At 43.1% G+C, this 27,509-nt stretch overlaps 1 protein-coding gene and 1 long non-coding RNA gene across 2 annotated transcripts in view; both read left to right on the top strand.

Annotated features, from left to right (window-relative positions):
* LOC148124858 (uncharacterized) overlaps window positions 1–27,509 on the top strand; it is a 254,455-nt gene that overhangs the window by 6,693 nt on the left and 220,253 nt on the right. The window lies entirely within an intron of this gene.
* Window positions 214–1,720, top strand: FOXL1 (forkhead box L1). The gene is given in 2 exon segments (XM_087940723.1): window positions 214–1,141; window positions 1,144–1,720. Coding segments are annotated over 2 exon segments (1,197 nt in total). The 5' UTR covers window positions 214–396; the 3' UTR covers window positions 1,596–1,720.

Below are 27,509 nucleotides of genomic sequence, written 5' to 3'. Positions count from 1 at the left end.
AGCCACGTGGAAGGGCTGCAGCCTTCGCAGGGAAACGTTAATTGCTGTGGGTGGGCTGCGGCGCGCTCCGCGGCTGTTTATCGCAGCCCGTTTCTTTTCCAGCCCTAAGTCAACACAGCATCGCAAACTTACAACAAGCATCGCACATTGCCTTCCCCCCTCCTCCTCCTCCTTCCTCCTCCTCTTCTTCTTCTTCCTCCTCTTCGTTTTTTTTTTCTTCCCACTTCTTGGGGTGGGGGTGGGAAACGCGCGCTATGCAGCTGGGGCAGAAGGAGAGCAGGCGAGCCAGAGGCCAGGACGCGCGCGCTGTCGCCAGCGAGCCCAGCTCCGGCAGCAGCTCCGGCCAGGCCTTTGCACCTCGCTCCCGAGCGCCGCCGGCCTGACTCCGGCTCTGCCATGAGCCAGCTCTACCCCGGCCAGCTGCCCGGCCCGATGGTTTACCTCTACGGGGCGGAGCGGGGAGCCCTGTCGGGCGCGCTGGGCTTCGGCCCGGCGGCGACTGCGGCGGCGGCGGGGGTGCTACCCAGGCAGGAATCCCCGCAGAAGCCGCCCTACAGCTACATCGCGCTGATCGCCATGGCCATCCAGCAGGCGCCGGAGCAGAAAGTGACGCTCAACGGCATCTACCAGTTCATCATGGAGCGCTTCCCCTTCTACCACGACAACAAGCAGGGCTGGCAGAACTCCATCCGCCACAACCTCTCGCTCAACGAGTGCTTCGTCAAGGTGCCCCGCGAGAAGGGCCACCCGGGCAAGGGCAGCTACTGGACGCTGGATCCCCGCTGCACCGACATGTTCGAGCACGGCAACTACCGGCGGAGGAAGAGGAAAACCCGCGGCGGGCCGCAGGCAGCGGACGAGGCCGGGCTCGACCGGGAGGGCGCCCCCGAAGAAGCCCCCAAGAGGCGCCTCTCCAACCCCCCCAGCGGCCAGCAGCAGCGCCCACGCCTCCTCCTCCTCCAGCCCGGCGCAAAGGAGGAGCCGAAGCCGAGTCCCGGACGCCGGGAGCAAGAGGAGGAGGAGGAAGAGGAGGAGGAGGAGGAGGAGGAAGAAGAGAACGCGCGGAGCCGGTTGGAGGCCCCGGAGGCGGGAGAGCGAGCTTCCAAGCCGGGCCCGGCCGAGCCGCCCCTCCGGAGGTCCCCGTTGGCTTCTCCCCACCGCGCCCCGAGGATCGCGCGCCCGGCCTTGGAGAGGGTCCCGCCGCCGCGCGCTTCTGGGCGCCTTCGGCCGCCAGGCTTCTCCAAAGCCCCGAGGCGCCCCCGCGGGCTGCTCCTGCTGCTGCTGCGCCGGCTGCCAGCCGGGCCGACCCGCTCCGACCCCCGAGGGGCTCGGCCAAGCCTCGCAGCTTCAGCATCGAGAGCATCCTGGCGCGGAAAGTCCTGGCGGCGCCGGCCAAAGGCGAGCCCAGCGCGGCCGGCTCCAAACTGGACCAGCTGGTGGGCAGCGGCGGGCCTGGCGAGAGCAGCGAAGCGCGCCCGGCTTTCAACGCCTCGTTGGTGCTGGATTCCCACTTCCCCGACCGGTTCTACCAGCTGGGCATCCCTTTCCTGTCCTACCTGCCCCTCCGCTTCCCGGAGACGGTTTTCCACTTCTAGAGCGCTGCAGCTCCGGCCTCCCCCCTTGGCTCAGCCCCGAAAAAGACGCATCCCGTCTAGCGAAGGTCCGTCTCCCCGCTGGAAGAGCGGGGTTCCCACGTGCAAGCCCGACCCGTCACTTGCCAAGTTTTGTGTTTTTTTTCTCTCTCTCTTGATCTTCAGGACTTCACCCGCCGTCCGTTCGGCCCCTGAATTTCGCAGTGATTCTGCTTGGGCAAGAAGGAGGCGACCCAAGGCGGCTCAATGACTTTGCGGATCGCGCCGCCAAATCAACCGATTCGAGATTTCGGGCTTTTAACCGCCCGAGAATTTCCGGCCTTGTAAGTTGCCCACTTGCCTCGGAACTTCCTTCTGAGTACAGTAAACCCGCTTAAATCAGGCGATCCTGGGTTGAAAAGGCGGGTCGGAAGTGGATCCCACGGGGGAGGACAGTTTCCCCAAGTAAACCAGCAAACAGTAGAAGAACGATTCCAAATTCTCCAGGGCGTTTGGGGTAACTACAGCATTTCCCCATATTTCACCCTCCTGTCTATGCATTGATTTTATTATTATTATTATTCTTATTTTTTGCGCCATTCCTGCGGCCTCTGGCATTTGGAACGGGCCCGACTGGATGATCTCTGGAATTTTTTTAATTTTTTTTTTAAAATAGCGCTTTAATGCTATGGCTCTCAAAAGGAAGGCGGTTTGTTTGCAATGGAAACCTGTTCCAGGCGTGGCAGAAGTCCCGATTTTACCTATAGAACAAAATCGGAACGTAGGGTGTTCTTTTCTGCAGAAGTTGAATTTGGGACACCTGGGAGTGAACTTTTCACACCGTTTCTCTCCCTCAACCTCCAGCTTTTGATTTGCAATCCGGATCAACGATGTGCCTTCGCTTTAGAGAGAAAACATCTGTTCCAGTGCCTTTTTTTTTCTTTTCAAAAACTGGCTCTGCTCCTGGCTTAGGGCCCTTATTCTAGCCATTAATTAAACCACTGACCACATGAATGGATTTGCGATCCGGAGGGTAGCTTTACAATAATAGCAAGACGTGCTCTTTTTAATTTTTTTTTTAAAAAAAGCCTTAACCTACCATAAAAAGCAATATCTTATTCTTGCTCTAAAAAGAGGCCTTTTTTCTTGGTATATGAGTTGACCTGTGTCTTTTACCTTTAAAAGCAATACAATAAACACCTGTTTTCAAATGGATTTGGTTGGCAAGAAAAGCCTATGCCAATAACCTTTCGTTTTATCTGTTGCCATTTTAGATCGTTTCTTGAATCGTGAAGGGGGGGAAATAGAGACAAGGGACAACTGGAGGAAAGAGGAATGGGCAGGAAAGGGCAAAATTAGGCCAGGATTATGGTGGGAATAATGCAAATCTGGGCCCACATATAGGCTGGTTGGCGCTGTCCTCAGGACCCCACCTTTACTGCACCTTCAAGTTGATAGTCCTCATGGTTTTAGGAGGGCTTGGTTCACTGGCTCCTGGAGGACTGACAGTCTAGGAGACAGGAAAGTTTTGCCACTCAGGGAACCACTGTTGTCTCCCGCATATTCCATATTAAAAGTTAAAGTCTCTTTCAAATGAGCCTTGATTAGTTTGGGTGACCAATGGGGCTCCGCCGTCCAGTTATCTTGGCAACAAAGTGGAAGAATTTCCACTACTAACTATTTGTTCAGGAAGTTTTTCTGAACTTTCCACTCTAACCTGGATGGTCTTTCATCCAAGACAAATCAGACCTCAGGTTGCACCATGTTTTGAGATCAACATAGGTTTTCTAGGGGATGCCATTCTAGTTTAAATGTATAACCTATGATCCACTTATAATGTGGTCTTATTCTGTATGATCCAGCCAGCGTTTTGTCGCCCAATTTACAAAACACCCCTCTGGGTGGAGTTGGCATTTCTCCTCCCCTTCTTACTCAACCCATAGCAGCAGGGACAACCTGGTTTATTTTAACCAAGCAATTTGGCCTGGGAAATTCCTGGGAAAGTTTAGTTTGCCACAAAGTAGGTACGAAAGCCTCAAACTCACGACAGCTACAATTCATGCAGAGTTCCTTCTGGCAGGTGGATGTTCATGTAAATTGGTTGAATAAATAAACCTAATTTGAAAATGGCTTCCTAACCAAAGTTCAGATCCATCCATCCATCCATCCATCCATCCATCCATCCATCCATCCATCCATTTGTTTGCTTAAACTGGCCAACAGCGTATACATAAACCCAGGCCTACAATTTGGCTCTTAACTTTTTTTTTTTTTTTTGTAGTTCCAGATCCAACGTCGTCTTCTAACTCCTAGCTCAGACCATCCAAGTAGTTTCCTAAAAGGTTGGGGAAACTCCTATGATATGAGGTTATTAAGCTCACAACCTAATCCTATGCTGGCCATATTTGTCTCCAAGAAGAGAAGCTGCCAACATCTAAACATTCTCTCCTCCTCCTCCTCCTCCTCCTCCTCCTCCTCCTCCTCCTCCTCCTCCTCCTCCTCCTCCTCCTCCTCCTCCTCCTCCTCCTCCTCCTCCTCCTCCTCCTCTATTGAGTTGATATTGATCAAGCCAAGAGTCCTTTGTTTGCCAAAAAAATATTTGTAGCTCAGGGTTGAACTGTGAGTCCTTGATGCTCTCTGAGCTTGGTTGAGAACATTTCATAACCAACTAGATGATTCTCTTCTTCTTCTTCTTCTTCTTCTTCTTCTTCTTCTTCTTCTTCTTCTTCTTCTCTTCTTCTTCTTCTTCTTCTTCTTCTTCTTCTTCTTCTTCTTCTTCTTCTTCTTCCTCTTCTTCCTCCTCTCCTCCTCCTTCTCCTCCTCTCCACTGCCATTTCATCCACCTCTGAAGGCCCTCAGCTCCACTACCTCTGATGATCAGAGAACAGCATTGCTCAAAAGTGATTAGATGAGGCTGTTTCCTCACCAATGACTTCTTCCTGAGCCATCCAGCCACTTCTCTGTCCTTTTGACAGCCATAGTGGCAGCCATGGTCAAATAACATTAAAAGCTGTTATAAATTGCTAGGAAGGAAACAACCTAACCATAGGCTTTGAGTTGTATGAAGTCTTCCTGCCTGCTGCCGGAGGATAGGGCAGCCATGAGAAAAGGATGCTCCTTCAAGGATCGTCCATCACTCCTTCCATACCCTAAGATGAAGGTCATGAGTCAGAGGCTGAGCCTGTATCCTACTTGGCCACCCACCACGCAGGCAAAGGGGAGATCCCAAGGGACACATCTGCGTATGGAGGAACAGCTGGAGTTGCAACCCAATCTCATCTTTCCTTCCTGCCATTCCCTGTATATAGACCTCCCACCTCAGCAACAGAGCCCGGCTGTTTCTGCTACCTTTCCCCCAATTCTACAGGTGAGTGGGGGCATTTTCTTCCTGGACATTTCCAAATGACACTCACAGCAAATAAATACGACATTGTGGGAGTGTTGGGAATTTCTAGAAGATGGTTATCAGAGGTGGCAGATCCTCGAGTAGGGACTGAGGTGGTATTTTCAGAGAGAAATGACATCCCTTGATGAGGCCTGCAACATCTGGAGTTGCCCGAAAGTTGGACTCACTCTACAAAGAAAGCAGAAGAAATGATTGATATCTCTGAACAGTGGAAACTCTCTCTGCAGATGTCTCCTGCTTGAGAAAGTGGGGTGGACTAGAAGACCCTTCGAGGTCCCTTCCAGCTATAGTTATTCTGTTAAACTTAAGTCCCATTAAAAGGTACCACACATACTTTGTTAAGATAAGGTGTCCTTAGATGTGACAACAAGGACCTTTGCCAGAACTGAGCTGGCTTCCTCTGTAGGGGGAAAACCACCTACCTTTTTAGCGTGAAAAACTGTAGCCTTAACTGTTCTCCTTTCTAAACAAATAATTCCCTCAACACCGTCCAACTATTTACAAAGTCTGTATTACTATCACTATTAACCTTCTCACCACTCCTTCTCACCCATCCCCTCCCACTTGTGACTGTGTGGACTGTAACTTTGTGTCTTGTAACCTTACTGTTTATATTGACTGTTTCCCAGTATGATTTAATTTCTTATTGTACCCTCTGGCTATCATTAAGTGTTTTTACCTGATGATTCTTGACTCTTGATGAATGTATCTTTTCTTTTATGTACACTGAGAGCATTTGCACCAAAGACAAATTCCTTGGGTGTCCAACCACACTTGGCCAATAAAGAATTCTATTCTATTCTCTATTCTATTCTACCAAAGCACCCTCTGAAGGATGAGAAATACAGACGAAGGAAACTGTGTTCCTTTCCAAAGAAAAGGATGATTGTTTCTTTCTGTCTTTTTTCCTTTCCAATCTTCTTAAGTAGGAGTTTTGTTTTTTTTACAAGAGAGTATTTTACTACATTATTAGATTTGTGCAAATAGACCAGGAATGAGCCGCAAATCCACTCTTTCCCTTGAGACCCCACTGGATGTTAGTCAGGCAGGTCATTGGATATTATCCTAAAGAGCCAAAAGAGATAATCGGTGAGTAAGAAAGGAAAATCGCGTTACAGTTTGTTTTTCCTCCTCCTGTGGTCTCGATTGTTCCGGCTAATCTATGTTGTTCTCTTGTCTCAAGTGCTCCACCCGGAGATATTGCTCAATGCTTCACCATCAACCAGATCCTGCCATGGATCTCAAGACGTGGGGGTCGGGGGTGCAGGGAGAAGGGAAGAGTTTGGGCTCTGAGGTTTTGGAGAATTACAGAATTGCTTTAAATGTGATTTAAAATATAATTTCCTACATCTTAAGTTTTCTCCCTCCCTTGGATTAGAATACGGTGCATTGTGTGGTGGTGCCAGAACTCAAAATGAGGATGTATTATTGTATGTACATCACTGGAATATGTTTGCAAAATTGCATGTTCTTATTACTAGTATCCTTCTCTCTTTCTTTCCTTCCCCTTCCCTCCTTCCCTTCTTCCCTCTATTCTTTCTTCCTTCCTTCCTTCCTTCCTTCCTTCCTTCCTTCCTTCCTTCCTTCCTTCCTTCCTTCCTTCCTTCCTTCCTTCCTTCCTTCCTTCCTTCCTTCCTTCCTTCCTTCCTTCCTTTTTTCCTTCCCCTTCCCTCCTTCTCTCCCTTCTTCCTTCTTTCCTTCCTTCTTTCCTTCCTACTTTTCTTCCTCTTCCCCCTCTCCCTTCTCACCCCCTTCCTTCCTCCCTCCCTCTCTCCTTTCCTGCCTCCCTTCTTTCTTTCCTTCCTTCTTTCCTTTCCTTTCCCTTCCCTCCCTCCTATCTTTTCTCCCTCCATTCTCCCCTTCCCCCCTTCCCTCTCCAAAAACTAAGCCTTATCTTGGGAAGAAAAAAAAGTCACATTCTTTATTTTAATGCACACAAAGAATTCAAAATGCACCAACCAAATGCTACCTTAATGCGTTTTCATTCTAGCTTCCCCACAATCAGCACCCCTGGGCGCATGCTGGGGGCTTTTAAAAAATAAAATTTCAGCTGTTCCTCTGGACTTATGAATGGGTTCTACTTTGGAAAAGGAGCAGCTGCACACCCCCCACCCCCGAAGACAAAGGACAGTTGGAGGTGGAGATGATTTGGACGTGTGCAAGAGCCAGAAGAAAGAGACGGTGGGAGGTCTCACCAGCACAATGGCATCCTTGTTTTTTGAGATGTGAAATGTTGGGTGTTGATTGTGGCTGGATGATGCCTGATTATGAGCAGTGGTGGGATACAATTTTTTTTTACTATGGATTCTGTGGGTGTGGCTTGGTGGGCGTGGCAGGGGAAGGAGGATACTGCAAAATCCCCGTTCCCTCCCCACCCCACTAACCTGCTTTCCAGCTCCGTTCTCCTATGCAGGACAACCCAAGAAGACCCAGCCAATGATCAGCTGGGCCTCAATGCGAGGCAGAGAATAGATGGGGTTGGCGGGGATAGTCAGAGGTGGGATTGGCCGGTTGTCCAAACTACTCAAAATTCCCGCTACTGGTTCTCCAGAACCGGTCAGAACCAGCTAAATCCCGCCTCTGATTATAAGGTCACAAGCTATCAACCTACAAAGGAGGTGAACGGGTGTATGGGAAGGTTAAAGTTGGTATTACGTTAGAATGGTGGAGTTCTTGGTTTCCATTTGTCCTTGGGTGACTTGGTTTAATCATCGCAACCATTCGATTCATCTCCAGAACTTTTCTGAGGATAAAACGGGGTTAAGAGAATGAACTAAGAGTGAAATAGAAAAAAAGGTGGAATATAAAAGAAATGAGCAAGACTGAGCAGAGGCTTCAGTTATTCATATTTTTGATCAATAGTTTAGGAAGGGATTGGAGAATGACAACTGTCCAATCTCTTCTTGGTCTTGAAGGTCATCATAATGTGGAAGCAGTGCTAACTAGAACACGGATCTCCAAAGATGGCTGGCTGGGGAATTCTGGGAGTTGAAGTCCACAACTTTTAAAGTTGCCATCTTTGGAAACCTACTGTAGAAGACTAACCCAAAGATCAGGAGGCAACTGGACTTTCTTGTTTTTTCTTTTGAAAAAACTTTCCCCTTCTCATCCAAGAAACTTCTTCAGCTCTGACTAGATGGAGGGGAATGGAAGGATTTATATTCCTTGCAGACAACTGGTCATTTGCATCTTTTTAGAGGGACATTGAGGCCACTTGGAGCTTTATCTAAGTAGAAGACTAACATCTACTTCGTGATATCAACATTTACAGATCAATCTGAGGTATCTAAGCCTGAGAGCAAATTTGGACAGAGGCTCCTTTCCTTTCACCGGTATAAGATTAAAGTCACGTGGATTTTTCTGGCATATATTCCTTTGTTTCCATCAGATTACAAACTAGTGAGGCAAGTGCAAAGAAAAAAAAAAGGAAACTTTGTGAATAACATCCAGGCAAATACAGTTGACTTTTAATCCAGCTTCAATGCCCATTCAGCAAAGCATAAAGAATGTTTGTTTAAAAGATCATTGCTAAATTTAGCATGAGCTCACTCAGCCTAAATCTAAGCGGCATTTTTAGAGTGCACATTGCAAATCAGGAATGCGTGGACAAATAAATAAACTTTCCCACATTTCTGGAAACCAGGTCAGAAAAAAAATATTATTATTTTTGCCTGTTCTGTTTTGTGCAAGATAGTCTTTTTAATTTTTTTTTTTTTTGCATACACCAGGAAAGATGGTGGAAAAACTTGGCATCAGATTGGCAGAACCAACTTGCAATGTTTGAAGGCTTCAATAATATGAAAATGGCATTTTAGTGTTCTGAACATTAAAACACATAAAGCAATTATATGAGTTGCTTGTCGTAATTCCATGGTGCTTTACTTAAGTACCATGCCGTTTAATTTCTAAATCTTCCCATATTGTTGCTCATGATCTATATGTTTGCATTTATACAGACAGGTGCAATATACAGGTCTACACAGGTGCAATATACAGATCTACAGGTGAAATATGCAGGTATGTGCAGGTGAAAAGTGTAGGTTTATATAAATGAAGTATACAGGTATGTACAGGTGAAATATATATGTCTATACAGATGAAAAGTAGAGGTCTATGCAGGTAAAATATAGAGGTGTGTGCAGTTGAAATGTATAGGTATATACAGGTGATGTTTACAGGTATATACAGGTAGAATATACAGGTATGTTCAGAAGAAATATATCTATAAGGTCTATAAAGGTGAAGTATACACGTATGTGCAGGTGAAATACACAGGTATGTGCAGGTGAAATATATGTCTATACAGATGAAAGGTACAGGTCTATAGAGGTAAAATATACAAGTCTATACAGGTAAAATGTACAGGTATACACAGGTGAAATATACAGGTATATTCAAGCATAACACTATGCAGGCTTCAACTTTATAGCAACTTTTTCTAGAAAAAGCAGCCCTTTCCATTAAAAAAAAAAGACTGGAATTTTGCATAACCATAAATATTGTGTTCAGTTCCATATTTATGGATTCTGAAATCACACAGATGCCTGGTTTTGTCACGTCTGACTTCCATGCCTAATGCTGCATCCCAGGCTAGAAAACTGGGCATCCCATCCAACATCTTTTGTGAATCCAAGAACGTGTTTCCATCCAAGCCCTTCAACGTCTGAGCAACAAGACTTGCAAACCTCCCAACCCTTCATCCCTCCAAAGTGCAATCAGCAAATGTTGGAGCCCTCACATTTTTTTTTTAACATTTCCATCTGTTGAGACGAAGGGGAAGAAGGCAGAGACTTTCAACAGAGTTCAGGCAACCGTACATTTCAAAGCACACACCTCCTCTGTTTTTCTTTTTTCTTTTCATGTCACCACAAATGCTCCAGAGTCCAGAACATGCTCGGAGATCAAGCAGCTACTTCGGAGAGATGTATTTATAAGAACTCCTTTGCCAATAAAAAAAAAAAACTTAAGAAGAAAAATCACTTTGAGAGAGAGAGAGAGAGAGAGAGAGAGAGAATGCGCCAGAGAGAGCCAAAGAAAACGAATGTCAAGATTTGCTTTGAAAGAAGCAAAAGGAGAAAGAGAGAAAGCACATGAGGTTTTGTTTTGAAAAATGCTGATTTCCATGAAGGGAGGGAAAGAGTGAAGGGGGAAGAGAGAAGGGACTGGCTACATGAATGGAATGAAGTAATTCCAATTCCATTGGTGAGATAAAGTAAACTGTTAAATCTGGGTATTATTCTGGCAAGAATAGAATAGGGAATGGAAGAGGAGAGGAGAGGAGAGGAGAAGAGGGAATAGAATAGAATAGAATAGAATAGAATAGAATGCAGAATATAATACAATAGAATATAGAATAGAATAGAATAGAATAGAATAGAATGCAAAAGAATAGAACAGAATAAAATAATAGAATACGGAATATAGTATAATCAAAGAGAAGAGGGAATAGAATGCAGAATAGAATACAAAATAGAATAGAATATAGAATAGAACAGAATATGGAGAAAGGAGAATAGAAGAATAGAACAGAATAGAATACAGAATAGAATAGAATAGAATAGAATAGAATAGAATAGAATAGGAAATATAATATAATAGAAGAGAAGAGGGAATAGAATAGAATGCAGAATAGAATACAGAATAGAATAGAATAGAATAGAATAGAATAGAATTCTTTATTGGCCAAGTGTGATTGGACACACAAGGAATTAGTTTCCGGTGCATAAACTCTCAGTGTACATACAAACAACGAAGTAATATACAGGGCGTCCTCCACTTATTACCACAACCGAGCCCCAGATTTCTGTTGCTAAGCGAGACGCTTGTTAAGTGAACTTTGCCCCATTTCTAAGCTTGTTAAGGTGGTAGAAAAGATCAACGTCAATACAAGCCATGCTACACCAGGAAACCTCTGTTCCCCCATTGGAGGCCTTCATGGATGGGATGGGGAATGTGGAGTGGTGTCCGGTGCTCGTACAATGCTCTCCTTCTTTCCCAGCTCACTTGGAAGGAAGGAAGCCGAGCTGAAGCCTGCAACGGAAACCTCTTCCCAAGCATGCATACATTTGGTCTTCATGGAACCCAACCAAACCACACATTTGCATTCTTCTCAGTCAAACCAAAGGTTCCTTCCAGTGCTGCCAGGTTAAAGTTGTGGACTGTCCACCTAATTTACTTGAGGTCAGCATGGAAGTGGTTTGCTGAGCCCTTCTTCTGGAGGTTGTTTGGACTTCCCAGGTTCTCCAGGCCTCGGGTGACTTTCTGTGGCCTCTTGGGTTTGCTTCTGAGTCCAGACGAGCCACCACATTATGAGACACTTAGAACTTTCTGCAACAAGTGCTGTTTTTTTCCCTTTCGATTGCACAACTGGGGGCTCTTCAGCCCTTTGGGGCAGCACATGGAGCAATGTCCATGTTTTCCCAAGAAGAGGCAGCTTTGAGCTCCGTAGGACTTATTTGAGAATATAAATTGACTGAGTAGACTGGTATTTTTCAACCTTGGCCACTTAAGCTGTGTGGAACTCCCAGAATTCCCATGAGCATTTGGGGAATTCTGGGACTTGAAGTCCACACCGCTGAAAGTGAACAACGTTGACAAACACTGGAGTAGAGAGAGAATTATTCTAACCAAACAATGACTTCAAGAGTTGAAGTCTTCAGATTCAAAGCTTTTTTAAAAAAAAATTTTCTTAATTATAAACATTATAAACAGTGAACATGCTGTCTCTTCTTTGACATACATTTCTGTCCATTCTCTTTACAGTTCGAAATAAGAAGATAGTTTATACAATTATGTACTTATATACATTTTTATACATCATAATTTCCATTTAACTTTTGTATCTTTTTATCACATTCTTTACTTATTTAAGTTCTATGAACACCCTTTCATGTCCCCCCATTTATAAGATTTGCTCCACACTTTATAGTATAGTATAGTAAGCTTTTCTTTACCAATCCTGAGGACTAGAAACATACATATCAGGCAGAAGAAGGGAGAGGAGAAAACATTATAATTAATGTCAACCTTGTGAAGTCCCACCAATGACATAGAATGCTGTTCATCAGGCCAAAGCCTAAATGGAAATATTCAAGAGAAAACGGAGAAGGAGTTTCTGAGATCTGGAAACGGTTTCCCTCATTTTATCGTGGTTCCCACAAATATGCTGTGAAATATATCACAAAGAAGTGGGGACGTGCATGTATAACAATGAAAACAGAGTTTAAATTAAAGGAATTCAGTTACTTAATTGGAGACTGTGGGTAGAAGTTTGTATAATTGATGTTTCCCTCTTACAAAACAGTTCCTGGAACTGTGGAAATGCAGGGAAGCTGTAGAACAATCCCTGATATGCTAGGTTTCTAGGTGCAGGGGTAAATCTTTCTATCACACCTTGGAGATGTCCATCCTTGTGACAGAGATATATGCATCTATGTCATCTGAGGGGCTGCCAGAGAGAGGAGGGGGTCAATGTATTTTCCAAAGCATCTGAAGGCCAGACAAGGACTAATGGATGGAAACCGATCAAGGAGAGATTTTTCAACCTGGAAATAAGGATTTTTTTTTTTTCTGACAGTGAGAACAATCAACCTATGGAACCGAAGTTGCCTTCGGAAGTTGTGGGAGCTTCATCACTGGAAGCTTTCGAGAAGAGACTGGACTGCCATCGGTCAGAAATGGTGTAGGGCCTCCTGCTTGGGGGGGGGGGGGAGGGGGCTGGACTAGATGACCTACAAGGTCCCTTCTGACTCTTGTTATGCTGTTAATATGAGTCACCATGAGCAGAATCTGAAATATTAGAGTCCAGCCTTCGACAATTGAGACAGGAACTAGTCATAAACCGTTCATTTTTTCTCAGCCAATCCTTGTCTAAACGGATAAAACACCTATTTTCCCCTCTACTTTGTGCTTTTCTTCTTCTTCTTCTTCTTTTTTTTTCTTGAAAGCAAACTGCTGGATAGGCAAGATTTTCATAATGGATCTCCTGTTTTGCTGCTGGTGATCAAACCGCAAGTTAAACATTCTCTGGGCTCAGCTGAAGTCAGACAGGGGGTCATTTAAAGGTTGGAGAGCTCAAAACACACAAATGGGAAAGAAAATACGGACCTCTCTTTGGCTTCTAATCTTCCCGATCTGCTCTTTAGAACATTTCCACTGGCGCTAATCCAGGCTGGTCCTGAACGATGCGCGTAGAAGAAAAAGCTTTTAGGGCAGGAGTATCCAACTTTGGTAACTTTAAGACCTGTGGACTTCAACTCCCAGAATTCCCCAGCCCACATGGAATTCTGGGAGTTGAAGTCCAAAGGTCTTAAGGTCACCGTAGATGGTGACTATTTTAGGAGGCTATAGGGATGAGTGAGTCAAACTGTCGCTGGCAAAGGTTTGCAAACTAGCTCATCCCGAGCTTTGTACTATACCTGTGGAATTTCTGACTGTGAAAGTTACAAGAAGCCCTACCAGGAGGGGCTGAAGCTAGTTCCCCTTCGACTTCATGGGATCTCTCCCTCCCAGGTCGAAATGTCTGTTTCACAGGCGCAGCGAGTCCATTCTTTAAAATTGCCGAGACAGAAATGGCTCTCCTTAAAAGCAGAAAATCTACATTATACTGGCCCATTCTCTAACCTTTGGAGACGTGCCCAGCTTCTGACAAGTCCCAAAGACGTCTTGGTGGAGGAAATTCTACCCTGAAAGAAAGCATGTAAGCCTCTTCCTGTTGCTTTTCCTTCATTCTAGAGCAGGGCTGCCCAGTCTTAAGCAATTTCAAGACCTGTGGACTTCAACTCCCAGAATTCCCCAGCCAGCATGGCAACTTTAAGACCTGTGGACTTCAACTCCCAGAATTCCCCAGCCAGCATGGCAACTTTCAGACTTGCGGACTTCAACTTCCAGACATCCACAAGTCTGAAAGTTGCCATGCTGGCTGGGGAATTCTGGGAGTTGAAGTCCACAGGTCTTAAAGTTGCCAAGGTTGGACATCTCTATTCTGTAGCTGTCATACAATGTGTTTCTTTCCTCAAAGGACATTTCATTGCCTCTATCAAAGACTCAAAAGCATTGAATTCAAGAATGATGAATGAAAGATTGTTTTGACAAGCGTCCAACCTTCACATTAATGGCTTCAGGACAAGGAAGATGCCTTGCTGGAGACCCACTCATCCTGCGGGGCATCAAATTACCCACAATACCCATTGCCTCTTGTATTGTGCAGCATTGCGAAAAATTCAACATGGCAGATGCCACTTACCAGATTCTCTGGCTAGATGACCTCATAGCCAAGCTGCTCAGTTGATAGAAGATTGGGAAATATCAGTGATGGTTTTCTAACACCTCTTCTTCTCTCATCTGCTTATTTAGCTGGGGTCAAGCTAGTCCCACAAACCATCATAAATGCAAACCACAGTTTAGCACACTCTGGATGACATCTCTCAACTCCAGCAAACTCACCGGATGGTGAGAAGAAAGGGAAGAAGTAGCAAAGAAGGAAAAAGCAAACCCTCTTAAGCTCTTAGAAAGGCAGCATGGAACTATTAATATTAGCCATATTTTTTTAAAAAAATTAGCAAACGTATTTGCTAAGGAAACATGAGCTTCTGTCGATAATTTAGCCGCACGTTGTAGACAGGGTCAAAGGTCATCCTACATAGCATCCTTCCTATGCAATAATCTAATCTGGACATTATTAAGAGATGGATGAACGCAACCGAAGGATGAATGAAAGTTTATCTATAAAGAACTTCAGCTGGTGGAGCAAGCAATATTTTTTCTTTGAGTGCTGGGAATGCCGTGATAACAACCTCGACTTTCTTGCAGAAAGATGCTTGGCTCCACCCCAGGAAAGGAGTAAGATTAATTTATTGCAGGGATCATCTGGAATGCATTTCTGACAAAGGAACAGAGATCTGCGGCGAATTAACCCAATCTGAACCCAGACTGGGTTATCCTGTGCTGTTGCTTCCATCTCCAGGAAGGGGGCTTTGCCAGATGTTGCTATTGGGTGGAAGTTATCCATAGGTGGGCATCAAACTCAAACTTGGGTACCAGGTTAGTATCCCCAGGAATGCTGGGAGGAAGTTGGTAGGTTTTCTAAGACATTTGAATTCTGGGTCATCCTTAACAAAATAACCTAATTAAAAGAGACCTTTTTTAGTCCAGAGATCTCTAACCTTGGCAACTTTAAGACCTGTGGACTTCAACTCCTAGAATTCTGGGAATTGAAGTCCACAAGTCTTAAAGTTGCCAAGGTTGGAGACTCCTGTTCTAGTCCAATACCCTGCTTAAGCAAGCAGCAGACCTATAGTAGGAGTGTCCAACTTTGGAAATGTAAGACTTGTGAACTTCAACTCTACTGGTTGGGGAATTCTGGGAATTGAAGTCCACAAATCTTAAAGTTGCCAAGGTTGGAGACCCCTGTTCTAGTTCAACACCCTGCTTAAGCAAGCAAAAGACCTATGGTAGGGGTGTCTAACCTTGGAAATTTAAGACCTGTGGATTTCAACTCTACTGGTTGGGGAATTCTGGGAGCTGAAGTCCACAAGCCTTAAAAGTTCCCAAGGTTGGACATCCTTACCCTATAATAATTTCTGAAAATCATGCTTCCCAAACTTTCTGGACAAATGGCTTCCAAGATCTTCTTGAAAACCTCCTTAAGCACCCACAACTTCTGAAGGCGAACCATTCCACTGATTAATTGTTCTCACTGTCAAGTTGATCCCAGAAGCATTCTAGTGACATGGAAAAATAGACCTCTCACTGTGTAGTCTTATATATATTTCAATATATCTGTATTTATTTCTATTTTGTTGACCTTTTTTCATTATTAAGAACGAAGTTTTGCATCTGTTATTTAATCAACTATACAATACATCCCATGTTCAGTAGTATTCTGTTTCCTTTTTGTCCTTATACAATGTAAGCAATACCACTATCGGGTTGTACGTGAATATAGTTTAAAATGTATAGAATGATAAATGTAATAGTGTATTACGGCACAAATATGAAAATAATAGTTATAAGTATGATGTACAACACTATATAATCAAAAGAGAGTATATTCTATGATTACAAGAATAATAGTTATAGCTAGGATGTATACTGTGATGTAAAAAAAGGACTTGATATAGCCAGTACACTGACATTATGAATTTGGAAATGTAATGAATAATAATGAAAATGCATAATAAAAACAATAGAAAAAGAAAAATAGACCTCTCATCTTTCCTTAACCAATGTTCAGGTTGGCTCTCTCTCAAAGATGGTTGTCCAAATTGCTTCAGACTCTCAGGAATTAAGATATTTATTGATCATACTACTCTATTGATTTGGTATCCATACAGGCATGCTGAGATCCCTTTTCTGGAGAAAGCTGAAATTAGAAAATATGGAAAGGAAGACTTTCAGAAACGATTAACTTTACTTTTCCCTTCATGATTTCTTCATCTTAAAAAAGAAAAGAAAAAGAAACCCGTGAAATTATGCTGAAGCCTCGTTTTATTACAGAACAATTTGGAAAGGAAGAGGAAGACAAAGAAGGAATACCGTATTTAATGAAAAAGAAAGGCACTCTGAATCTAAGATGATCTCTCCATAACAGAATATTAAGGAAAAGAAAAACCTTTTGTTTTGTTTCTGTTACCATAATTTGGGTGAATTTAAGATGACCTTTCCCTTAAACCGTATTTGGAAAAAAAACCTCTAAATCTTCTTTTTTTTAAAAAAAACTTAAATACAGGAAAGGAAGCTATTATGTCAATATTTTCTTTAACATTTAATGTAAATCCAAGTCTAGCAAACTTTCTTCTGTTCAGTTAGCAATGTGCCTTTTTTATTCTCTTGTAAAAAGCACAGAATATTGATTTTAGGGAACTGCTAGAATGATATGTCATATTCCCAAAGTGGAATTTCTGAATTATATGGGGTCGGGCGGGGGATGGATGTCAAAAACCCCTTAGAAGAAGAAAACAGAACCTGGTAATTAATATTTATTGTATTACTAAATACAGAATAAAGATTAAGCTGATAAAAATATTGTTGCCATGAAAACATGGTTGGATATTGTTTTGGGGCACAAGGGGTAGGATGGCCATTTTTTGGGGGGGAACCTGAATGCAAAAACGGATGCAGGCACAAGATTCAGAATGGAATTTCATGCAAAAAAGGCTATTTCTTTTTTCTTTTTTTTTCTTTTAAAAAAATCAACTGTATCAGGTGTCCAGGGAAGAAAATTCCTAGATCAGGGATACCTGGGGCCAAGTAGACAAAAACTTTTTTTGAAACCCAAACATAAAAATGGACACCGGCATGAGATTTGGGTGGGGATTTCATGATTTAAAATGATGCTGATTGCTGTTTTTAAAAACCCACCATGTTGGGTGTCCTGGGAAGAAAATTCCTGACTTTGAGGTTGGGGACAATGGGTGGCCAGTTGGCTAAAGTTTTTGAACCCAAATGGAAAAAAGATGGAGGCTGATTGAAAGTGGATGTTATGAGGGCAACCGAGTGATTGCGTTAGGCCAACCTTCTGATTTTTTCTTGGCTCCTGGGTTTTATGATGGTAATGGTGCTTCTTTTAAAAAATATTTTTTTTATTAAGCTATTTTAAGGCTTGCTCTACTCCCTCTGCCCCCCCACCCCCCGCCAAAATGGCATGGCACTATTCTGCTGATCTTAGACAATTGATGCTTTGGTGAAGATTTTTATGGGATGTAATCGGGGTGGGATGCAAATATTTTTATTACTGGTTATGTGGGCATGGCTAGGTAGGCGTGGCTAGGTGGGCATGGCCATGTGACTGGGTGGATGCCTCCTCCTCCTCCTCCTCCTCCTCCTCCTCCTCCTCCTCCTCCTCCTCCTCCTCCTCCTCCTCCTCCTCCTCCTCCTCCTCCTCCTCCTCCTCCTCCTCCTCCTCCTCTCTTCTTCTTCTTCTTCTTCTTCTTCTTCTTCTTCTTCTTCTTCTTCTTCTTCTTCTTCTTCTTCTTCTTCTTCTTCTTCTTCTTCTTCTTCTTCTTCTTCCCTCATTTTGGCCAAAAAAAAATAGGATAGTCAGAACAAAAACAGCTAGGAGGATTGGAAGCAAAATGTAAATTTTGTACCAATAATAGAAATGTCAATGGGTTTGGTTAAACCTTTGTTATGTATGGCAAAGTAATGCCAAAACGGCTGTGCTGTGTTTTGTGTTTATAGTTGTAAACAATAAAAATATAGAAAGAAAGAAAGAAAGAAAGAAAGAAAGAAAGAAAGAAAGAAAGAAAGAAAGAAAGAAAGAAAGAAAGAAAGAAAAAATTTGAGGGGGGCTTAATTGTGGTCATAGGCTTGAGAACATGGTGGTGCAACATTCAAAGCCAGAAGATAAAACTCCATCCAATGTTAACGTTTCCACTAGTAAGGGTGAGGAGGATTGCACGAATCCTTGAATTGTGCAACTCCTGATTCCTTGGATGGCAAGCAAGAGGGAAATCGGAACAGAAATTACAGGAGTAGTTTTTAAATTAGCAGTCTTGGAAGCCAAAGGACTTCAGTCTCGGTGCAGCAAACTATGTACAGTTGTTTGATTTGCCTCCCAGAAACCTAAGATTCCCCAAACCCCTCATCAGTTCTGACTGGCTCATTAAGGGAAGACAAATGATTCACTTTAGGGATTGTTTGCAACCGTCCGGGCTTGGATTGAGTGAATTCATCTGAGCAATTTTACAGCAAGGTCATGTGTGATGAAGGGATTACAAAAGCCAAAATCTGCCGGTTATAAAACGCTTTTGACTTTAAGAAGCTGAACATCCTTTTTGCTGTTTAAATTATTCCTCAGATTTCCCCCAGATTTCTCTCTGGGCTGAGACTGTATTTGGCACTGATAAGAACCTTTAAAAAAATAAAAAAACAAATGAATTGTCCAGCATTGTTTGATGCTCCTAGGAAAAGGGGGAAAAAATACAATAGGCAAATTTTAATCCATCTTTTTATTTATAAGTTAAAATTGGTATCCCAAAATATTTCCAGGGGTCCTCTGGCTTCAGTGATGGAGTTGGGGAAACATTTGTTGCTACGTTGAAATCTTTCTACTTTATGGATATTGTTATACATGACACACACACACACACACACACACACACAAACACACACACACACACGCCCTTTCACTGTATATTTTAGAAATCTTGATTCTGTTCAAGGAAGGAAAGAGACCCTTTTGTGGGTGTATTCACAGCCGTGACAATATCCCTCATTCTCTTGCAAGGAGCACAGCTGAATTTGGCAGTCTCCGTGATGCTCTCCCCCCCTCCCAATCTGACAAACCCGTCCCCCCAGGTTAAAACTTGAAATAGTTTTATATGAGAAGTCTTTGAAATCCACCCTTCTCTTTTTTATCTGATTGGACTTCCTCTCTTGGTATTCCTTGACTTCTTTTGCACAATCCCAAAGGGCTGGGAATTTGCATATCTGAAGGGAAGAAATATCCAGTAATAATAATGAAAATGTATGGCTGTTCAGATTCCATCCAAGGTGGTGCATTTTTTGTAATTAAAAATAAAATAAAATTGAAAAGTGCAGGACAGAGTAACAGCGAGTTTTCTTGTATGATGAGCCAGATTTAGAAATAAGACATTGGCCTGAGCAAAAGGTTGGACTAGAAGACCTCCAAGAACCCTTCCAACTATTACTCTATGCTACTTTATGCTACTCTACTCTTATTCCTATTCCTATTCCTATTCCTATTCCTATTCCTACTCCTACTTCTATTCTATTCTATTCTATTCTATTCTATTCTATTCTATTCTATTCTATTCTATTCTATATTCTTTTCTCTTCTCTTCAATGTATTCCCTTCCCTTCCCTTCTTTTCCCTTCCCTTCCCTTATTCTATTCTATTCTATTCTATTCTATTCTATTCTATTCTATTCTATTCTATTCTATTCTACTCTACTCTACTCTACTCTACTCTATTATTCTACTCTACTCTACTCTAGTTGTATGACCTGTATCATAAGGTTCCCTTCTCCACCACTACAGAACAGGTTATAAAATGATTCGGTTAACTTAAATCATTGTCAGAGATTCTTATAGTCCATAATTTTTCTCCAATAAGCATCATGCCCAGAGATGCATTTAGTCTGAAAATCCGTGATATAAATTATTCTGTCTTGGACACAAATATCATCCAAATTTCAGGTTTTTTGCTAATAACTTTAGGGCAGTCAACTTCGCTGAAGCAGAGATGGTTAGCCTAGTTATATCTAGGTTGAACACAACTTTGGCTTATAAGGAATTGGACCAAGGTTGCCCATGAGTTCTCCACATTGATGCATAAACCAAAGCCTGGTGTGCAAAAGCTCTTGGTCAACTGAGACATTTGTCCTTTTAAGGGTTGTGCCCAAACATCTACAAAACCAACTGACGAACATTTTCCTAAGAAAATCTTGCAAAAATCTCTTGCCCCGAATCCCCTAAATCCATATTTCTGAAAGGACCTTTTGACAGGCATTAATTCTGAAAACAAATAGTGGTCTTGAAGAACCTTTTAGTGCAGTGAAAAGCGAAAGAAGAAAGAGTCGGAGGAAAGAGGGCTGAGCTGCAGAATGTTTTAATTGTGAGTTGGAAACTTTATAAACAAAATAAAAGAAAGCTTCGTGTTTAATCATGAACTTGACCAGAACAATAATTATGATAAATCCTTTGTCAGCTCAAAACCCCTTTTGGAGGTAAGAGGAAATCAGTGCACGTTTTCGAGACAATTGTTTGGTAGAAAAGCTTTCCAGCTTTTCTGACATATGGAATTCTACGTGGTTTGTAATCAGATGCTCTTCAAATCGCACTTGTTCAATTGCTAAACTTCTTGGCAGTTTAACATAAACAAGCCTTGGCTTCATTAAATTGCTTTATTTTGTAAAGGAAAAAAAAAGGAGGCTCTCTAATTAGTTGCAACAGCTGAAGCTTTAGAACTTAAACACATCAAGAGCTGGATCTTTCCAAAGGTATGAAAAAAACCCCACTGAACTGACCATTAAACATTTTGTACGGCTGGGTGGATGGGATGTAGAAATAATGAAATATTTTGCAACCTATCTTTGCTTGGATCTGGAAAATATCACATGGCAGGATCCTGTAAACAAAGCAAGGAGCACAAATCAACAAACACCTGTTTATTTTTAAAAATGAAAAGACTTTGGTGTGACAATATTGGAAACAGGGGAAGGAACACTTCCAACAATTGAAGATTTCTTGTTCCTTCCTATGTAAAAAAAAAAAACACTCCTCAAAACTCAACAACATAAGTATCCTCTGACTTGGGCAACCTTCCAGCTTAATTTATACCATGTTTTTCACCCATCTGGAACAAATTCTTTGTGCATAATTCTACAGAACATGTGAAGTCATATGTGGGAGTGGATAACCCACACATCCCAGCTCTTAAACATGTACAGAAAGCCCAGATTATATGATTTATGAGATGAATGAAGATTTCTTTGATTCATGGTTTAATAGACTGCAAACATGGTCAGGGTGGCTTATTCAACAAATGACGATTAAAATAAACCATGAAAACTTAGCTGCGAGAGCCTAAAGCAATATTTCTTAACCTTGGCCAAATTAAGATGGGTGGACTTCAACTTCTAGAATGCATTCTGGGAGTTGGAGTCCACCCATCTGAAAGGACTAAGATTGACAAACATGGATGGGAGGTATCTAACTCGTTCTTTAAACATTCCTCTATCCCTATTTAATGCTGACATATCATCCTCCTCCTCTTCCTCCTCCTCATCATCCTCATCCTCATCATCTCTACTACTACTACAACATTCATGTCAACAGCACCTCAAGACACTTCCAAGTTGAAAGGATTAGCTGGTGACATCACCGTTGCCCTGTGGATGCCCGAAGTGGCTCCTTTCATGTCCCTTATTTTCCACCAAGATGGTACATATTTATCTACTTACATTGCATCTCTACTTACTGTCAATCAAAACTGAAAGACACAAACACTTCGTTCAAAACAAGTATCGGGATGATCATGGCATTTGTGTTTGCTGGGGGAATTCTGGGAGTTGAAGTCCTCCATCTGCAAGAGGCCAAGGTTGAAGAACACTGTGCTCAGGAGAGTTCCATAGCAGGTGGGCAGATCCAACATCTGACCCTCTGAAGAACTCCACTGTCCATAAAACACACCCCGCCAAAATTGGGTTGGAAGAAGAGTTAATGCAACTTGAACGCTAAAATAGCTATTTTAAGCTTACTCCAACAAGGCTGAGTAGAAGAAATTGGCCAAATGGGCATGGCAGAACAAAGAGGTTCCTTGGAGTTGTTCAGGGCGTCATTAAGAGCCAGAGAAGAAGACTACCTAAAGCCAAGTCTTGTTTTCCTCACCAGGTAACAGGCCATGGTCCGATCATTAAACTTCACATGTCACTTTCCCCATAACATTTAGCAGGTCCTCCCAAATCAACTCGAAAAGTCAGTGTACTTTTCCACTCTTAACCATCATTATGAAACCACATGGGTGGAAATGGGGTGGGGGGGATGAAAGCTTATGCAGCCCATCTGATTTCCTTGCCCGATGCTTCAGATAGGAGACAAAGGCTGCCTCAGTTCCCCTTCCAAAGACAGGCAGCACCCAGGGCCCCGTTGGACTGAAACGTTGATCAAAGGCCAAGCTGTGAAACGCAACTATCCCTTTGCTAGTGGCCGTGTTGACTTAAGGCATACTTCCCAAATCCCCTTCTTCCCCCAGAACTTTTGACCACTCTGTTTCTGAAAAGAGAAGGCTTGCATTTCATACCTCCTCGCTAGGCCTGGTCTTACCAGGGAGTTAAAACAGGGCTTTCCTGTATTATAATTAAAAAGAATCAAACGTATTCATGAAAAGTTGGGACAGGCCCAGATAGGAAACATATGTGGTATCATTTCAGGCTCCTGTAAGAAAAACAGTTAATTAACTCTGGACCCCGGGAAAGAAGAACTTTCGGCTTTTTCCTCCTAGATTCGGTTCCCAATTGCTCACATTAATGCCAGCCTGTTTTAACTCAACTTTTCCCCCTGCCTTCCAAGTAGAGAAGCCTTCGCGATTTAAACGACGGTGGAGAGAAACTGCAATATCTCCCCGTGATTCAGCTGTCACGTCAAATCGATCCTGTCACTGCACCCTTCAAATAGCACCTTCGGGGTTTTGTTTTCGAGATGTTTGACTTGATTACTGAATTCACCCGTTATGGGGTAGGGGGTGGGGGGCGCACCTGGGCTTAAATCAGGAAGGAATCTCACCAAGGAGAACATTTCAGCCTGAGAAATTCGAAGCAGGAATTGGGTATGGCTTGTCTAGAGAAAAAAAGGGCTAGAGGTGACGTAATAGCAGTATTCCAGTATCTCAGGGGCTGCCCCAAAGAAGAGGGAGTCAAGCTCTTCTCCAAAGCAGGGGTCCCCAACCTTTTGGACCTCAGGGACCACCAAACTCATCATTTTAAATCCTACAGACCAGAGACTCTGGGAAAATCTCCCAAAAAGTCTGCAGGAAAATTCCTCATCCCATTTGCCTACAGATCGATCATTCTTTATTTGAAATCACAGGATATTGTCTCCAGCTCCGTTCTCGGGGAGTGGGGGGAGAGAGAGACTTTTGGCTTCATGCAAGGAAAGCAGCAGAAGCAGCAGAAGTCTTTCTTTCTCTCCCCCAAACTCCACCAGAAATGAGTCTTTGCCGGCACAGCTTCTTGGAGCAGGAGGCCTTGCAGGGTCCCAAAGACTCATTTCTGGCGGAGTTTGGGGGAGAGAAAGAAAGACTTTGGCTGCTTTCCTTGTGTGCAGCCAAAAGCAGAAGAAGAAAGAAGTGGAAAGAAGCAGCCCGGTGGCCAGGTGAGGCACGTGGGGCAAGTTCCCCCCCTCCACCCTCCCCTCACAACCTTGTGTTGTTCACAATGCAAGCAACACAAGCCTTGTGTTCCCATGCAACCTGGATTAATTGCTTTGGGGGGTGCTTTGGGAGGTGACATTTCTCTGTGGACCACCAACATTTTCTTGCGGACCACCAGGGCTCCAAAGCACCACAAGACAAGACAAGATGGATGGAAACTAATCAAGGAGAGAAGCAACCTGGAATTAAGGAGAAACTTCCTTAAAATTAATCAGCAGAACAGCTTGTCTCCAGAAGTTGTGGCATTTTAAAGAAGAGATTGGACATCCCATTTATCTGGAATGGGTTAGGCCATGGTCTCCTGCTTGAGGAGTGGGCTGGACTAGAAGACCTCCAAAGTCCCTTTCACTCAATTATTCTGTTATTCATTGACATGTGGTCCAAATGCAGCTACTGAGTAAGGAAATGAGCAGTGGTTCTTTTTGACAACCACCAATTTTTAAAATTTTATTGTCAAAGTTAAAATGCAAAATAAAGAAAGACAAAGAAGAAGAAGCAATCTAACAACCGCCAAACATGTTTGCAAGAAAGGAACCATTTTCCCTCTTTCCAGGAGATGTAGTAGTTTTGACATTCCAAGAAACCCCACACATAAAAAGGGGGAAAAAATGCAGAAAATTACATTGGGTTTTTCTTCCAGCAATCTTAGTCCTGGGAGATAAGTGATTTTGTATGCTAATGACCCTTTCTCTCAAATTGCTGACATTTTCTTACAATGTACTTAAGTACAGTTTGTTTGGCTTTCTGTCTCTTTAAATGAGTGGACTATTTCTTGCCAAAACTCCATTTCCTCTCATTCCCCCTCCTCATTTTTAAAAATAAAAAATAAGAAAAAAAAGACAGAGCAATTTGATCTATTCCTCTGCGGCCTAGGGAAGCATTTTCCAATAGTGTAAAAATGAAAATAAACAACAATGAACTTCTGTTAAGAAGAAAAACCACTTTTAAATGTTGTCCCTGAAGCCAACCAGGGTTTCTGACTTCTTTCTCCTGAATAGATCAGCACATACAACCCTGGTTGAGACAATCCTGGGATGTTTCTCAATAAAGGAAAAACGTAACTTTGTAAAAATGGAAGGAGAATTGGTTGAAGAAGTCTGCTTTTGAAATGCAATGTGTGCATTGCACAACCCTCTAATCTTTGAAATTGAAAATTATGTCAGATTTACACAGTAGGCTGTGTTCAACAGAGACAAAAAAGAGGCCCATATTATGACTAGATACATTTGCTTGGTGTCAAGTCTAAACCAGAAGATGACATAATGAGATCCAATTGAATCCCATTTTGCCTATACCTAATAGACAGAATCTTACCAGACTAAAGTTATAATCGTTTACCCTAACAGATATACTCTGTTGGGAACTGTAGGAGATGACCAGGCTGAGCCCGAAACAGGAGTCAAATGCATCATCAGGCTTGATTCCCTTCATGGCTACAAGAGATCTAAGTCCAGCCCATCTTGAGTTCCGTTGATTCTTATCTGCTGCCAATTTGCTATGACTGTTAATAGTTCAGATTCTTGTAGAGAACGTTAGCATGCAACCTGTAGTCCTTTGCTTCCTGATTCCTTGCACCTGACAGGAATATCTCTAGCCCAAATTTTTCCCTCCCCATCCTCCATCAAATTTAGAACTGTGCAGTATCTTGTCTTGGGATCCTCTCTGGAATCAGATTCATTTTCCATGAAAAGCTGCAGCTCTACTGTCCATCTTCTACTGACAAACTTCATGTGAACTTTGGTGAACTTCCAAGTGAGCTTGCTGAAATCTCACGAGATTCCCAGCACGAGCTCATGAAATTTGGATAATTTCATGTGTGATTTCATGAGATCGTGGGTGGGAGTGTGGACATCTTGCATCAGAGGTGTCCACAGGGTGTGGTCACCAAAGGTTGCAGCCACAAGAGGCAGCAATAGGCTGATCCAAGCTTTGCCTGTTTTGTGTGTGTGTGTGTGTGTGTGTGTGTGTATAACACATGCAATTCATATACCAACATGGATGGAACTTGGATTAAACTGTTGTGACAGCCATTTTAGCATTTTTGATTCTACTCCGCAGATGCTGTAGGCCTACGTCTTCTTTAATATAGCTGCTTACTTTACTACAGGGGTTGTTCAACCTTGACCACTTTAAGACTTGTGGACCTCAACACCCAGAATTCCCCAGCCAGCATGGACATCCATGCTCTACTGTCTTTGATCTCCTTCTTGGAACTTCTCCAGGGTTATGGCTAGTGGACAGACTCAACGGCTGCATTTTGAACTTTCCAGCTGTGAACTGATGAACAAGAATTTGTGTCAAGGGGAAAGAAATGCTGAATCATCTCATTTGGGAAGAAGGACAGGATGACTCACAGAGAGGCGGAATTTGGAGAGAAGCTTCTGTGAGAAGAAAAGGCCCTTGTACAGTGACCTGTGTAACGTTGGTCCTCCATGGATCACCTGACTTTTATATCACAACGTCTGATCAAAATGACCAGCCTTCCAGCAGATGTTGGAAGGTCGGAGCTGTTCAGCAAGGAGTCTTGAGGGCTTATTTGGAATAAATACAGAATATTGAAAAGGGACATGGTGGCTCAGTGGCTAAGATGCTGAGCTTGTCGATCAGAATGGTCAGCAGTTCGGTGGTTTGAATCCCTAGCACTGTATAACCAAGTGAGCTCCCGTTACTAGTCCCAGCTTTTGGCAACCTAGCCATTTGAAAGTATGTAAAAATGCAAGTAGAAAAATAGGGACCACTTTGGTGGGAGGCAGGGGTGGGATTCTACAGGTTCGCACCTATTCGCTAGAACCGGTTGCTAACATTCTAAGCAGTCCGGAGAACCGGTTGTTAGAAGAACTTACTGGTCTAATCCTGTAAGGAAGGCAGGAAGGAAACATTCTGGTGTTGCTTACAGAAACTGCCTCTCCGTTGACCCTTATTACATTCTTGGCAGGACTAGAGTTCCTGTCTCAGAAACTTCTCTGGAGTTATTTTTTCCTCCTTTGATGGTACTTTGCTTGTGTGGAGGGACCATTCAAAGTTACAATGGCACTGAAAAAAGTGACTTATGACCATTTTTCACACTTACGACTGTTGCAGCATCCCCAGAGTCATGAGAGGCCAGGCGAGGAGATGTGTGCCTCGATGTGAGTGATGTTGAGTTGGCCACGCCCAGCCAGTCACATGACCACCAAGCCATGCCCACCACCTAAGCCACGCCCAAAGAACCAGTTGTTAAAAAAATTGAATCCCACCCCTGGTGGGAAGGTAACAGCATTCCATGCACTGAGGGTGTTTAATCATGCTGGCCACATGACCACGGAGATGTTTTCAGACAGCGCTGGCTCTTCTTTGGCTTTGTAATGGGAATGAGCACCCGGTCCCTAGAGATGGAAACGACTAGCACGGATGTGTGATATTTGAAATTGCAAGAGGACTGCCCAACTCGTTGTTGATAGCAGAATCTTGACTGTAGCTGATGGCTGAGAAAAAGTCCATCTGTTCAATGAGATCGATTCTTCTCAGGGTCTGCTTCCTATGAATTTACGTCTAAATGCTAACCTGCAAATAATGAACACGAAACAGACAGAAGCTCATAGACGATCAACCGCAGAGATCTTTGAAGCCCATCAATGTTTATTTCTGTCATCCAGGTTTT

Source organism: Pseudonaja textilis, chromosome 11 (genome assembly GCF_049901715.1).
Source record: "Pseudonaja textilis isolate UNSWEBS1 chromosome 11, rPseTex1.2, whole genome shotgun sequence".
NCBI classification, from domain to species: domain Eukaryota; kingdom Metazoa; phylum Chordata; class Lepidosauria; order Squamata; family Elapidae; genus Pseudonaja; species Pseudonaja textilis.
Note: the sequence above shows the minus strand (reverse complement) of the source record. Positions and strands in the feature narration are given on the sequence as shown.